This window comes from Carcharhinus amblyrhynchos, chromosome 6, assembly GCF_965287045.1.
Source record: "Carcharhinus amblyrhynchos chromosome 6, sCarAmb.v2.hapA, whole genome shotgun sequence".
NCBI lineage: Eukaryota > Metazoa > Chordata > Chondrichthyes > Carcharhiniformes > Carcharhinidae > Carcharhinus > Carcharhinus amblyrhynchos.
Window position 1 is genome coordinate 122,264,190 of NC_137329.1, and position 16,515 is coordinate 122,280,704.

The 16,515-nt window shown below is 40.6% G+C and overlaps 1 protein-coding gene across 2 annotated transcripts in view; it reads left to right on the plus strand.

Annotated features, from left to right (window-relative positions):
* The first annotated feature begins 504 nt into the window (after positions 1–504).
* The window catches only part of cry1b (cryptochrome circadian regulator 1b), a 30,190-nt gene continuing 14,179 nt past the window's right edge, over positions 505–16,515 (plus strand). The window contains exons 1-4 of one of the 2 annotated variants that reach the window (XM_080191358.1): positions 505–960; positions 5,098–5,206; positions 10,843–10,985; positions 14,444–14,628. In XM_080191358.1, coding sequence (XP_080047484.1) covers positions 803–960; positions 5,098–5,206; positions 10,843–10,985; positions 14,444–14,628 — 595 coding nt within the window. In that variant the 5' untranslated portion in view covers positions 505–802. The remainder of the gene's footprint in view (positions 961–5,097; positions 5,207–10,842; positions 10,986–14,443; positions 14,629–16,515) is intronic. The other variant, XM_080191360.1, reaches the window with a different exon arrangement.

Below are 16,515 nucleotides of genomic sequence, written 5' to 3' on the forward strand. Positions count from 1 at the left end.
TTTTTCGCTGTGGCCCATCTAAACTGTCAATCAATGAGTCCAACGCCATATCCTGTTCCCCAAGGCGGCCTTCACGACACACAACAATGCAGAATCGCTGAGCAGAGAGTGATAGCCAAGTTCCTCACACATGAGGATGGCCTCAACTGGGATCTTGGGTTCATGTCACACTATCTGTAACCCCCACGACTTGACTAGGCTTGCAACATCTCACTAACTGTCCTGGCTGGAGACAATACACATCGCTTTAATCTGTGTTTAACCCTCTCTCCACTCACATTGTCTGTATCTTTAAGACTTGATCACCTGTAAAGACTCGCATTCCAACCATTATTTTGTAAATTGAGTTTGCGTCTTTATATGCCCTGTTTGTGAACAGAACTCCCACTCACGTGATGAAGGGGCAGTGCTCTGAAAGCTAGTGGATTTTGCTACCAAATAAACCTGTTGGGTTTTAACCTGGTGTTGTGAGACTTCCTACTGCGTTTATCCCATTCCAACGCCGGCACCTCCACATCATGAGGACCATCCACACGCTACTGCCAGTTACCTGCGCAGTCATCCCGACCCCAATGACCAATCAGAGGCGGGGGCTGTGAAATGGGCGGGGCCCGTGCGCGGAGCCACGTGGGTCAGGTGGCTGTCTCAGCCAATGGGCGGGGCTCTGGCGCAGAGGGGGGGAGTGGGGCTGGTCACGCGGCCGTCCGCGAGCTCTCCGACAGCTCTGACAGCGCGCTCGGCGCCGGTTTGAAACCTCAGCCGTTTAACGGTTCCCAGCTGAGGTGATTCCTGATCCGGAGCCATGGGCGATCACTCCATCCACTGGTTTCGGAAGGGGCTCCGGCTCCATGACAACCCGGCCCTGTTGCAGGCGCTGCTGGGCTCGGACACCATCCGCTGTGTCTACATCGTCGATCCCTGGTTCGCCGGCTCCTCCAGTGTGGGCATCAACCGGTGGAGGTGAGGGAGAGGGTGTGGATGTGTCGGGCTCTGGCGGGGGCGGGGGCGGGGGGAGGGGGTGGTGAGGTTGGCAAGGTCAGAGACAAATCCGATCTCCACGGCAACAGCAATGTCACTGACGCGCTGACATCACTCGTTGGTGGCGCGTTGCCATGGAGACAGCCCAACCTCCTGTGAGCCTGACCCTTTACCCTGCTGGCTGATAATTCAACCTTTTCCTACCCCCCCCCCAATATGCTTTGATTCCCTCTTTCACCCCAAATACAATATCTAACTGCCTCTTGAAAACATTCCATGTTTTGGCCTCAACTGCCTTTAGAGAATTCCGCAGGTGGACCACTCTCTGGGTGAAGAAATTTCATCTCAGCCCTAATCATCTACCCTGTTCAGACTGTAACCTTGGTAATGGACACCCCCATCATTGGGAACATCCTTCCTGCATCTACACTGTCTAGTTTAGAATTTTATAGATTTTATGAAACTCCCCCCTCATTCTTCTGAACTCCAGTGGAAACGCTTCTTACCAACCCAATCTCTTCTCATACGTCAGTCCTTCGTGTCATAGAATTGACATAGTACTCCAGCTACGGCTAAACCAGTGTCTTATTAAAAAGTTCTGATGTGGAGATGCCGGCATTGGGCTGGGGTAAACACAGTAAAAAGTCTTGCAACACCAGGTTAAAGTCCAACAGGTTTATTTGATAGCAAATGCCACCGGCTTTTGGAGCGCTTGCTGCTGCTTCGTCAGGTGAGTGGGAGATCTTTTCACAAACAGGGCACATATAGGTTTGTGCCTCAAGCGGTTCAAAAGCTAGTGGCGTTTGCTACCAAATAAACCTGTTGAACTTTAACCTGGTGTTGTAAGATTTCTTGTTATAAAAAGCTCATCAGAACATCCTTACCTTTTTTATCCTGTGCCTCTATTTTTGAAGCACTTTTCCTTTATCAGCCTTCTAGGTTTGCCAAGCTTGTGATCAAATATGTTTCTGGAGGTTTCATCACGTGACTTTCCCCCTTGGTCTTGCCATTAATCACCCAACACGTCCATCCTTGTGACGCACTGCCTTCCTACACCGATTGGAAAGCAAAATGACTCATTACCAGATTGGTTGATGCTTGACGATGGGGCAAATGGCCTCACTAATTTCCTCCCCCCACAACCATTTTTAATATTCTTATATCTGGTAAAGAGATGCTCAAAGAAAGCATCACAAAGGTTTGCCAGAGACTGATCTGCGATTGCTGGAGTCTTCAGGCCAATCCTGGAGGATTGGTAAAAAACAAATTACTGCGGATGCTGGAATTTGAAACCAAAAGAGGAAATGCTGGAAAATCTCAACAGGTCAAAGGTTTTGCAAAGGGTCATCTAGACTCAAAACATCAGCACTTTTCTCTCCTCAAGAGATGCTGCTAGACCTGCTGAGATTTTTCAGCATTTCCTCTTTTGGAAGATTGGTAACCCTACCTTCTCAATCTGTTCTGGCACCTTCAAACATTTATGCACCTACTTCCCCAGGTCTCCCAATCCTACATACCCTTTAAAATTGCATTTTTTTTTGGATTGTCTTTTTTACTGCCTACCAAAATGCAATGTGGCACTAATCTGCTTCTGCTATGTGTCTGCCCATTTTGCCACTCTATTTCCTCTTGAGTTCTGTTACTGTCTGCCTCTCCTTAACTGCATGTCCAAGTTTTCTATCATCCACAAACTCTGAGATTATGCCCTGTAAACCAGCCCAGGTTGTTACCTTATCAGTGCCTCTAACGTTGACCAACTGTTGTAATTCAGGTCAGAAACTCCAAAGTGTTTTATGAAGTCTGCCTGAATCATAAGTTTTGCAATTTGTTTTTGGCTAGGGTGAGCATGAGATGCTTTACTTCAGGTATGAATCAACTGATCCACTAAGGAGCTTTTATCGAGCAAAGTTTATTTAAGTATACAACTGACCTGAATAGAAATAAAATTAGCAGTAACTTTTCTAGTTAGAAACAAAAGGAATCATGATGTTGTATAAACCTTAACAGCTATTTACCATTCCAACCAAACAAGTCCCATAAACAAAACCTTTGCCACAGGTTTAACACAGCAAATATGAATGCTCACATGATGCTGGAACTTAGTCCTTTGATGGAGAATTGAAACTCTGACTTCCTGGCCTTGTAACTTCTAGCAGCCCTCTTAATATACACAAAGGACAGCTTGAAGCCAGAACAGCTTCCCAAAACACCAGGGAGACAGACTCTAGGCAAGCCAATCAGCAACAGTAGATTTTCCATTCCAGGAAGCCTCGCTTTCAGCTAGCCAGCAGAATTTCCAAAAGCAGGGAGGGAGAGAGAGAGAGAGAGAGAGAGAAAGAAAAACACTGCTTTCAGCCTGATTCCACCCTTTTATAAACTAAAACTGAAAATGAATCCCTAATTTTTCCTGGGGAGGAACCATCTAACTTTGACTTTTCAATCAATCTTCCCTCTCACAATGCAAGGTCATAAAAAAAATCCCAGAACGTTCCTGAGGGCCAGAGTAAAAATAAACAAATTCCCATTTAAGTCATTGAAGCAGCAATAAAAGGACTTCTAGCCAAGCAGTCCAGCAAAAGTGACAAAAAGGCCTGCTTATAACTGCAGAGAACATGATTCTTGAAAATACACTAGCATCACAGGAACATTACTACATACTTCCCACTGGTCTGCACTACAACTATTCAGCATGTCCTTTAGCCACTTTTGTTTTATGCTGCAATGTCCCTTAGTCACATGGACTTCAGCTGGACAAACAAGTCTGTTATATGGTACTTTAAGTACCTTTGATAGTCCATGTACACAACATAAACTGTCCATTACTTCATTGAGGACCCAAAAGCTTCTAGGACAGGATTTTCCTTTAAAAAATCTGTGTTGGCTTTCATTTATTAATCCTGTACTGTCACGTGACAAATAGTTTTGTTTGTCGTTATGATTTCTCAAAGTTTCCCCATCACAGGTATTCTCTGGTTTATTTGTTAACTGATTTATCATTCTGTTCTTTTTGAGCAGGATGGTCGTAATGTTTCAGGTCAGTGATCTTTGATTCAAGATCATTGACATAAAATATTACCCATTTCTGTCCCCACAGTTGCTGCCTGCAGGGTCTGCTGAGTATTTTCAGCTTTCTCGGTTTTTATTTCAGATGGACAGAGTCTGCAGTATTTAGCTTTCACTTTCAAATGCTGACTGATCTTCACTGAATCATAGAATCCCTACAGTGCAGAAGGAGGCCATTCAGTCCATCAAGTCTGCACTATCAGGAATCCGGCCCGTGCCCTATTCCTGTAATCCCACTTATTTACCCTGCTAATCCCACTGACATTAAGGGGTAATTTAACATGACTAATCAACCTAACCCATACATCTTTGAACTGTGGGAGGAAACTGGAGCACCTAGAGGAAAGCCACGCAGACATGGGGAGAATGGGCAAACTCCACAGAATCACCTGAGGCCAGAATCGAACACGGGTCCCTGGCGCTATGAGGCAACAATACTAACCACTCTGCCATCATGCCACCCCCTGATCTCACCCTGACAATTGACCTTATGGTTGACTTGAGCTTCCAGGAATTTAATGAATATTCCCAGTTGCTAGTTTCTATCGCTGTCATTTTGTTGAATACCCTTTTCATTGTGGTATTGCTGGGATTAAGAGCCTTATGAAATAGGGTCTACATTTCACATGCAGTTTATTGGCCAAAATCACAGGGTATAGAGCAAAAATGTTAAAAATTTGGATGAGACATTTATTCCGTTTATTGTTGAATTGGTCAGTTGTCTAATGGTCTCAGTCACGTATTAGTCATTTGTAATTTAGTCACTGTTGAATTGCACACAATGTCCCTTTACTGAAGCACATTTAAAAACTGGTTTAATATCCCATTGGAGGCTTTGTGTTCTTAGAAGCAGCAATCAACTCCAGAACAAGATCTCATTGGGGTTGAAACCAAATGTGAATGCATCCATGATTTCTAATCTACAAGGAGTAGGGAGAGGATTAATTTCAAATATTGTGCAAAGATGTGGTGTTTGTTTCAAACCTGTGTAATGTATTCTCTTGGTTATTAATGGAATATATTGAATTCACATTACTGGTTCTTTCTACTCCCCAGGTTTCTGCTACAGTGTCTTGAAGATCTTGATGCCAGTTTGCGAAAATTAAATTCTCGCTTATTTGTCGTACGTGGACAACCAGCTGATGTCTTTCCCAGATTGTTTAAGGTGTCTATTTTACTGTTGTTATTTCAAAGTGTAAAAGGATTTAAATGCTGCAATATCTTGTCATTATATACAGCTTATAAAAAGCATATGCTTTAGTATTTCTGGATCAGGTCTATCAGATGCATAATAGTCTATCTAATGATCTTGTTCAATCAAGGACATTTAAGAGGGCATTAGATGATTAATTTGAACAGGAACAATGTGCAGTGGTATGGGGAGAAGACAAGGGAGTGGCAGTAAGCTAGCTTGATGAGTCGGTGCAGGCACTATGGGCCAAATGGCCTCCCTCTACACCATAACTATTCTGTGACCTTTATGGAACAATGCACAGAAAAATAGCACTCATGCTTCAGGCAACTCAAAATTCCAAATTGTGCACAATAACTTCCAGCAGCCAGCTATGAATGATCACCTTTAAGTCAGCTTCAGTTGATGGAGGTGATTTCTATCTGCGCTGTCATTGAAACAAATGGCAATTAATTACAGGAGCAATCTGAAGCCTCATTACAAGTGGAATTTAATCCTGAAAAGCGAATGGTGTATTTTGGGAAGACTAACACAGCAATGGAATACACAATGAACAATATGACGCTTAGAAGAACAGAGGATCAGAGGGACCCTAGTGTGCATGTCCAAAGATCCCTGAAGACAGCAGGACATGTAGAAAAGGTGGTTAACAAGGCCAGTGGGGTACTTACCTTTATTTGATAGGGCATAGGATATAAGAATATCAGGGAGGTTATGATGGAGCTGTATAAAATGCTTGTTAGACCACAACTGGAATACTTTGTGCAGTTCTGGTTGCCACACAAAGGAAGGATGGGATTGCACTAGAAAGGTGCAGAAGAGACTCACCAGGATGTTGCCTGGCCTGGAGCATTTCAGTTATGAAGAGAGGCAGGCTAGGCAGAGGTTGTTTCTCTTCGAACACAGAAGGCTGAGGAGGCCCTAATTGAGGTATATAAAATTATGAGTGTCATTGATAGGGTAGATTGGAAGGAACTTTTCCCCTTAGCTATGGAGTCACTAAGCAGGGGGAGTAGATTGAAGATAAGTGGCAGGAGATCTAGAAGGGATTTGAGGAAAAGCATTTTCACTGCGATTGATTGGAACCAGGAACTTACTGCCTGAAAGGGTGATAAAAGCAGGAACCCTCAACTTGTAAGAAGTATTTAGATGAGCACTTGAAACACCATAGTATACAAGGCCAAGGACAAAGTGCTGAATAATGGGATTACAATAGATAGGTCATTGATGGGCCGAAGGGCCTCTTTCTTTGCTGTAAAACCCTCTGACTAGGCCTCGTTTCCACAGGGCAAACTTTTATATTGAATATCTTCAAAAAAGTGGGTTTTTGGGTACATTAATACCAACTACAATACTTAAATAGAGGCTAATAAACCTATAAAATTCTAACAGGATTCCTCGGGGAGATGCAGGAAGGATGTTCTTGCTGGTAGAGGAGTCCTGAACCAGCAGTCCTAGTTTAAGGACTGAGATGAGAAATTTTTTACCTAGAGAATGGTATATCTGTGGAATTTGCTAACACAGAGAACAGTTGGGGCTAAGAGTTGAATGTTTTCAAGAGTTAGATATATCTCTTGCGGCGAAGGGATCAAAGGACATGAGGGGAAGGGGAGATCATGCTATTGAGTTGGATAATTAGACATGATCATAATGAACAGTGGAGCAGGCTCGAAGGGCTGAATGGCCTACTCCTGTCCCTATTCTTTATGTTTGTGATAAATGTACTTGAATCTACTGTGAATTCTTGTAAATATATTAGTGCATTTATGGATCATATAAATGTATTATGTCTAATTGCTACACTTCTGTTTTGGATGGAGAAGTCTTTTGGAAAATCTATTGCATTATTGGACAAGAATGTTTGTGGAGGACGGATATTCTTTGCAGTATGTGCGAGCAAATGATCTAACTGTATAATGTTCAGTTTTCAGGTGTAAAGTGATGCTTGAGGGATTATTTTCTGTTGCCTCTCATGTTGATTTTTTAAAAATATTAATGATACCTAGTTTTACTGAACAACATGTTGAGAAATTGGCATATGATTATTCATTGCATGAATTTGAGCAAAATATTTAAAAATATCCTTCAGGCACAGGTTAGCTTTTATTTTTGCTATTTGTATTAATGTACTTACTTTGGTTTGAATCATGGAATCTCTACAGCGCAGAAGGGGATTTGGCCCATCGAGTCTGCACTGACCACAATCCTACCCAGGCCCGATCCTCGTACTGTAGTTTTTCTATGTTCTATGTTCTAACCCCACACATTTACCCTGCTAAACCTCCTGGCACTTGGGTCAATTTAGCTTCGCCAATCAACCTAACCCACACATCTGAGCGTAGTTTGTTCCCCCCTTTCCAGTTTCCATGTGCTTTTAGAAATAACGGATGCCTGGAAGGCTGGATAATTGGAATCACTTGTTCACAAGCCTCTGCAGGTGTTTCACTATGTTCAGATGCCAGGCTGTATACAAAGCAGCCTGGGAAGATTGTTATTCCTTCTTTTCCCAACTCCAGTGACTTTCTACTCTGCCTCCCTCAAACTGAAAGAGCACATAAGTGAATCGTGGATGCAATCCATGTCTTGTTATGATGATATTAGGCAGTTGCTTTAGATATATACATTTATACTTTTTATTTTAAGAAATGCTGTTCCAATCAAGTAACATCCATATAGACTCAATCCACTAAAGTTGGCACAGGTTCAAAAGGAGATTGAAAGCATTGTTAAGAATGATATCATTGAAGTGAGTTGCAGTGAATGGAGTTTGCTTATTGTGATGGTACCTAAACCAGATGGTACACGGTTATGTGTGGACTATAGAAAAGTCAGTGCAGTTACAAAATCAGATTTATTTTCTATTCCTCGATTGGAAGATTATTGAAAAGGTTAAGCAAATTTCATTACCACACTTGACTTGTTTAAAGGATACTGGCAGTATCTTAATCAGAAAGGGCAAAGGAAGTTTTGACTTCTGTGACTCCAAATGGTCTGTATCAGTTTAAAGTCATGTCATTTGGAATGAAGAATGTGCCAGCAATGCTCCAAAGATGAACCATGAACCAATATGGTCATTTCTGGACTAAATAATTGTGCAGTGTACACAAACGATCTGCTGCTTTTCACTCAGGCATGAAGAAGCATTTGGAATGTTTAAAGGAATTGTTCATTTGACTAAAGAATCTGGGCTCAGTGGTAAACTTGGCTAAAAGTGAATTTGCAAAAGCCCAAGTCATGTTCTTGGGCTATACAATTGGACATGGGCAGATGGCCCTATAGAATGTGAAAACAAAAGTTATTGGGGAATTCCCAATACCATCAACAAGAAGAAAAGTGCTGAGATTCTTGGGCATAGGTGGGTTCTACTGGAAATTTGTGCCAAATTTTAGCAGTGTAGTTTCTCTACTAACAAAACTGCTGAAAAAACACAGAATATATCAGTGGACATCTGAATATCAGGTGGCAGTTCTGAAAACTTTTAACCACCTTACCATGGCAAGCAACTCAAGGTGGCCATTGATACAGATGATGTGGGCATTGGCGCAAGATGAAAATGAAAGGATAGAAAGATCTATTGGTTATTTTTCTAGAAAATTAAATATTCCTCAAAAGGAATATTTGACCATGGAGAAGGAGACATTGAGTTTAATATCGACATTGCAACATTTTAACATTTATGTTGCCAACAATCCATCAGAAACAATTATTTACGCTGACATAATCCACTGAAGTTTAAGGAGAAGTTTAAAGATAAAAATACAAGACTGTTTAGATGGAGTTTATTATTATAGCCATTTAATTTGAAGATTATACATGTAGCAGAAAGAGAGAACATGATTGCAGATGCTTTATGTAAAAGGATGGAACATTCGACATTGGGAAAAGATTGAACTACCACTGTTAAATTTGCATGTTTAGATATCATAAGATATTATAGTGTACTAATTGTGTGGAAAACAAGATGCTTTTGAAAATGAAGGCATCTTTTCATATTAGTAGGCAGTTGCTATAATGTATATACATTTTTATTTTGTTTAAGCAGACTGTTTACAGATTCAGCTCTGTTCTACAGGCAGTGTATCTGGAAAACATTTAGCTCAGATGCTGGGTGAGCAGGATAATTACTTATTTTAACCATGTAATGTTTACTTAGGATAGGGCTCTTGCAGGCTGCAAAGAGTCATTGATAGGATGCAGAGCTGGGCCAAAAAGTGGCAGATGGAGTTTAACCCTGATAAGTGTAAGGTGATTCACCTTGGTAGGACAAACTTGAATGCGGATTACAGGGTCGACGGCAGGGTTCTGAGGAATGTGGAGGAACAGAGAGATCTTGGGGCTCATATCCACAGATCTCTGAAGGTTGCCACTCAAGTGGATAGAGCCGTGAAGAAGGTGTTTAGCATTTATTAATGGGGGTTTGAGTTTAAGAGCCATGGGGTTACGCTGCAACTATACCAGATGTTAGTGAGACCACATTTGGAATATTGTGTTCAGTTCTGGTCAGGATAAGAAGGATGTGGAAGCATTGGAGAGAGTGCAGAGGAGATTTACCAGGATGCTGCCTGGTTTGGAAGGTAGGTCTTATGAGGAAAGGTTAAGGGAGCTGGGGCTTTTCTCTTTAGAGTGGAGGAGGATGAGAGGCAACTTAATAGAGATTTAAAAGATGATGAGGGGGACTGATAGAGTGGACGTTCAGAGACTATTTCCTCAGATGGATATAGCTGTTACTAAGGGGCATAACTCTAAGGCTCATGGTTGGAGATATAGGAGGGATGTCTGAGGTAGATTCTTCACTCAGAGAGTGGTTGGGGTATGGAATAGACTGCCTGCTGTGATAGTGAAGTTGGACACTTTAGGAACTTTCAAACGGTTATTGGATAGGCACATGGAGCACTCCAGAATTATAGGGAGTGGGACAGCTTGATCTTGGGATTGGACTTAGCTCAGCACAACTTGAGGGCCGAAGGGCCTGTACTGTTCTGTAATGTTCTATGTTCTATGATAGAGCTAATGGATTTTTGTTTGTAGGTAAAGAATTCCCCTTGGATTTTTGATTAGATTGATCGACAGGATCATGTGATAATGTGGATAGTGGGAGGAGCTAGGTCTGTGGCAGAGAAGTAGTTTTCAGTTCTGAGTGGGGGTTGTTTGAAGACAGCCCTATCAGTTGCTCTGAAATTCATTTTATTCTCAAAGCCTCAAGTCTGTCTGCAGTCATTATAGCAAATATATTTATGAGTGCTAAACATGTTTAAAGTGGCATTTTAAGTCTGTAAGAGGAATGTTGCTTATTTAAAACTGAAACCATGATGAATTGTTTCCTTTCATTTTAAAATATTGTTCAGCATTATTGGTTAAGCTGCATCATTTGTTAGAGTTATTGTTAAACTGTATTATTAAATAAAGTTTCTTCTGTTATAAGATTTCTAACTCTTCATTGGAATTACTTCTGGGCAAGAAGTCCTCTCTTCATATTTATGCCAAAACAGAAAAATTGTTGGCATCTAATCTGCCTTCCCAATGTGAGTTGGGATTCTGGTCCAGGAATTGTCCATTGTCCATTGGCATCTGTCAGACTAACAATTTTTGTTCATTGAAACCTCCTCTAGGAATGGAATATTTCCCGTCTTACCTTTGAATATGATTCTGAGCCCTTTAGTAAGGAGCGAGATGCAGCTATCAAGAAGTTGGCCAGCGAGGCAGGGGTTAAAGTGATTGTAGAGATTTCACACACTTTATATGATTTGAACATGTAAGTTTTTGAAGTTTCAGGTTCTGTTCATGTCAACTGACTTTATGTAACAAACTTTTTTGGGAGGAGCGTGGGGTGAAAAAAATCGGTTCTAAAAGACATCTCTAGTATGAAAGCAAACTCACTGCATTTGTCACCAACATTCAGAAGCTGCCATTCCCAACAATAATTAATTCTGTATTTTGTTAGAAGAGTTAATATTTAAAGATGATAGTGTTTGATTGTAAATGCTCAGCGCCACTTATTTTGAAGCTGTGTTCAAGAATGTCCTGGCATTCTTGCTCCAATTTGTTATTGTAATTCCTTCATGAGCATTCCAATTGAAGCATAAAAAGTAGGAGCAGGAGGAAGGCATTTGGCCATTCTAGCATCTCTGCCATTCATTATGATAATGTCCAACAGGTTTATTTAGAATCACAAGCTTTCAAAGCACTGCTCCTTCATCATTTCCCTACTAATATTGATTTTCTTCGATTTCACCCTCTCACTAAATCCTGTGTTCCCCATGTTTCTAGTATGTTATTTCTGTTCTCCATTGTGAAAACTGAACCAAAGTACGTATTTAGTTGACCAGCCATTTATTTTGTTCCCATCATAAACTTCCCTGTTTCCAACTATAAGGGAGCTACATTTGTTTTCATCAAATGTTTCTTTTCATACCTTTGAAAACTTAAACTTATATTTCCCACAACCTTATTCTCATACTCTATTTTCCCCTTCTCAGTCAATCTCTTGGTCGTTCTTTGCTGAATTCTAAACTGCTCACAATTCTCAGGTCTTTTTTTTTCTGTGTGTCCCTCCTTTGGATCTAATACTACCTCTGATTTCCCTTGGAAGCCATGGTTCAGCCACCTTTTCTCTCTTACTTTTGCACCAGACAGGAATAAACAATTGTTGCAATTCACCCACGCACTATTTGAATGTTTGCTATTGCCTATCCACCATCATCCCTTTGAGTCAATCCATCATAGCAAAATTGTGCATCATATCATTGTAGTTTCCTTTATTAAGATTCAGGACCCTAGTCTCAGAATTAACTGCGCTACTCTATATCTTGATGTAGAATTCATCTTATGGTCGCTCATCCCTGAGGGGCCTCACACAACTAAATTGCTGATTATTCCTTTCTCATTGAACAATATCCAGTCTAAAATGGCCTGTTCTCTAGTTGCTTCCTTATTGTATACACTCCAGGAATTCCTCCTCTACTAATTTGATTTGCCCAGCCCAAATGCAGATTAAAGTCACCATAATGTTCCTTCATTCCATTAATCTCTAATTTCCTGTTTAATGCCATTACCGACATCACTACTACCATTTGGGGCTACCACTAATCTTTTATTCCCTTAGTGTTTCTCAGCTCCACTCATGCAGATTCCACATCATAGGAGCTAGTATCTTTCCTTGTTAATTTCCTTTTTAACCAGCAATGCAATTCCACCGCCTTTTCCTTTCCTAAATACTGAATATCTCCTGGATGTTTAATTCCTATCCCTGGTTACCCTACAGCCACGTCTCCATAATCCTGACTATATCATACCCGTTTACATCCATTTGCATGATTAATTAATCACTTTATTGCAAATGCTCTGAATGTTAAGGCACAAAGCCTAAAGGCTTATCTTTTCAACATGTCTCATTCCCACTATTTTTCACCAAGGCTCTGTTTGATTCTGGCTGTTGATTTCTCTACTTGTCGCTTTTCTTATTCCCTTTTCTGTCTTGTCCTTGATTTCCCTTGCTCTAACTCTTTGCATATGTTTCCATCCCCCTGCTATTTTGTACAGGTTTCATCTCTGCAAAACTGATCCCAATGTCTCAGGAATCTGAAATCTTCCCCCAACACCATCTTTTCAGTCAGATATATCCTGCTATTTCCACAGTGACTATATAAACCAGTTCGTACACCAAATATTAACTTTGTTTTCTTATAATCTTTATCCCAGCATTAAATAGTATTTGTGTATGATTAATTTTGTTAAATTTATTTTTAAAGATAATATAGTGAACTTGCAGCATGTGGTTGTTGACACTAGATGCTGCTGAAGGATTTATTTTGCTCAATTTCAGTTTCTAGAGCAAAGCAGTGGTACAATGTTGACTTACCTTTGACTTTGTTACCTTGAACTAGAAACTGGTTTGAGTGGCCCCCATTACTTAAGAAAATAGCAGGTATATTCCCAACTAATAACATTAATTTGCTAATTACACTACTGTTCCTGTTTAGCAGATTGTACAAAGAGCACAGGTTGATTTCTCTAGTCTTGAAGGTATAGTGTGTGAATCATTTAAAAGATTAGAGTGCACTTGATTGCAATGACAAATTGAATGTTGTCATTTATTGCAAGGGGAATGGAATATAAAAATAGGGATGTTTTGCTACAGTTTTACAGTGTGTTGGTGAGACAACATTTGGAGTACAAAGAAAATTACAGGCATAGGCCCTTCGTCCCTCCAAACTTGCACTGACTATGCTGCCCGACTAAACTAAAACTCTATACCCTTCCGGGACCAAATTCTTCTATTCCCATCCTATTCGTGTATTTGTCAAGACACTCCTTAAAAGTCAATGCTGTCTTCGCTTCCACTATCTCCCCTAGCAATGAGTTCCAGGCACCCACCACTCTGTGTAAAACAAAAATCTGCCTCGTACATCTCCTTTAAAGCTTGCCCCTCACACCTTAAACCTGTGCTCCCTAGCAATTGACTCTTCCACCCTGGGAAAAAGCTTCTGACTATCCAAAGAAGGTTCTGACCATCCATTAATACTGTGTACAGTTCTGATCATCTTAAGAAAGGGTATAATTGCATTAGAAGCAGTTCAGAGAATGTTCACCAGATTCCTGATTTTGGTGGGTGGGTATCTTCTGAAGAAAAAGGTTAGATAAGTTGGGCCTGTATCCACTGGAGTTCAGGAGATTGTGAGGTGATCTTATTGAAACATGTATGATCCTGAGGGGACTTGATGGATGCTGAAAGGATGTTTCCCCTCATGGGAGAAACCAGAACAAAGCGACACAACTTAAAAATAAGGGGTCTCCCATTTAAGATGGAGGTGAGGAAACTGTTTTCCTCTCAGACGATCATTAATCTGTGGAATTTCTACCTCAGGGTTCAGTGAGACTGATCAGTGAACATTTTTAAGGCTGAGTTAAATAGCTTCTTGATTGATATGGGAGTCAAAGTGTATGGGGGTAGAAAGGAAGGTAGAATTGAGATGATAATTTCAAATTGTGGACCAGGCTCAAGTGGCCAAATTTATACGTTTAAATTTTGCTATTAAACTGTTAGTAGCAGAAGTAGATCCGAATTTCCCTTTCATTAAAGACGAATGTGGTTGAATTAGTTTCTATGCTGAATATAAATTAATAGTACAGAATAGAAGTTCTAGCAATTTAGTGAATTTAGATCTGTCATGGCCTTGTCTCATCAGCTGTTGGATTGGTTTGTTTTAACAGGATCATAGAACACAATGGTGGCCAGCCACCTCTAACTTACAAGCATTTTCAGACACTTGTAAGCCAAATGGAATCTGTGGAAATGCCTGTGGAAACAATCACTGCTGAGACCATGGGAAAATGTACAACACCTCTCCTTGATGACCATGATGACAAGTATGGAGTCCCAACACTGGAGGAACTAGGTAGTCACCAGAAAATATTTCACAACCAATTTCTGATTGCATTTTTGAAGGGTTTACATTAAGCTTTTTTATTTAAAGTTTACATGAGGATTTCAGTATTACAGCTTCAAAGGGAAAATTGGATAAATAGTTTTAAGCAAACAAATATGAGGGGCTATGAAAAATAAAGAGATTGACATTGGATTTGCATTCTGTAGGTATGATGGGGCGAATAGTCTCTTGGGCGGCGTGGTGGCATAGTGGTTAGCACTGCTGCCTCACAGCACCAGGTACCCAGGTTCAATTCTCGGGTTGGGTCACTGTCTGTGTGGAATTTGCAAGTTGTCCTCTTGTCTGCATGGGTTTTCTCCAGATGCTTCAGGTTCCTCCCACAGCCCAAAGGTGGGTCTGTTAGGTGCATTGGCCATGCTAAATTCTCCCTCAGTGTACCTGAACAAGCACCAGAGTGTGGCAACTAGGGGATTTTCATCGTAACTTCATTGCAGTATGAATGTAAGCCTACTTGTGACTAATAAATAAACTTTACTTTCCTTTACTGTAAACTCCCGTAGTGCGTTACACTTCTGATTTCCCCTTTTTTCCCCCTTTGGCATTGCACTTACCTGTTATCATCAGCAATTTTGTTCATGCAGTGCATTTGTCAAGATATTTATCTCCTGTAGCCATGTATGTAACCTGCTCAGAGGTCTTCTTGTCACTGATTGTTAGGAAGCATGTTCTAATGATGCAGCAGCACCTATTCTGCATCCTTTCCCACAGCAGTGACTCTGAATTGGGGATTATGGGGGAAACCATAACACAGTACAGAATGGAGCCTGTACCACATTGCTTCCTGCATTCATATAGCCGTGCTTTCTAACTCCTACCTCCTGATACAGTGCACTATTCTTTGATGAGATAGGCAGACAGATGTTCCAATTTACTTGGCAACACAAGTCCTGCTTGAGAAAGTGTATATATTGTAAGCTCTGATTTTCCCTACTGTGTTGACAAGTTTACATTTTTTGCTCTAAGAAAATGTTCCATTTAGATTCAAACAATTCAGTAACAATTTACATTTACATAACACCTTCAATGTAATAAGGCATCCTGAGGTACATTAGAAAAGAGTCAACAAACATAATTTGATATCCAATGCAAATTAATTTGCACCTGGTTAAACATATGCTTTGACAAAGAGTTATCTAGACTCGAAGCGTCAGCTCTTTTCTCACCTTACAGATACTGCAGACCTGCTGAAATTTTCTCTTTTAGTTTGCACCTGGTGCTGTATAAGTGTTACTTTCAGGTCTGGAATCGGTACATCTTGTCTCAGGAACCTAGAATAGCTTAATCACCGCACAGGCTGAAGTTGTAAAATCCTATCAAGTTTGCTTCTATCCTTTAGGGAAAGAATTTGAGGATTTTCAAAATTTGTGGATGATAACATAAGAAACTTTGAAATGTAGTGCTTTAAAAAGAGTAGAACCTGGCAGAAAGTTGAGAAAGAATAGGTGGAGGACAAAGCGGATACCTTTAGTTCAGGAAAGTTGGCAGAATTATAACAGAAAGATATAGAGATAAAGTAGATCCATCAGAGTATACACAGAAGAAGAATCTGAGTGTGTACCGGAGTGTTATTGCATTAAAAATAATGTTTTAATGAGGAGGTGGAGACCTTTATTTCTTCAAATGGTTGGAAAATGGGCTGAAATTGAAGTTAGATAACAGTTTGTCAGTAGAATCGTGCCTGGAATGAAGCATCTGTGTCCTCACATTAATGCCAAAGTAGCAAATAGTTCAGGTCTGGTCTAACTTCATAACATACCTTGGGGTTTTGAATCTCATACCCTATCACAGCACTGATTCCTGTGGCACTCTGTTGGTTACAGATGAACTGAATCTGAT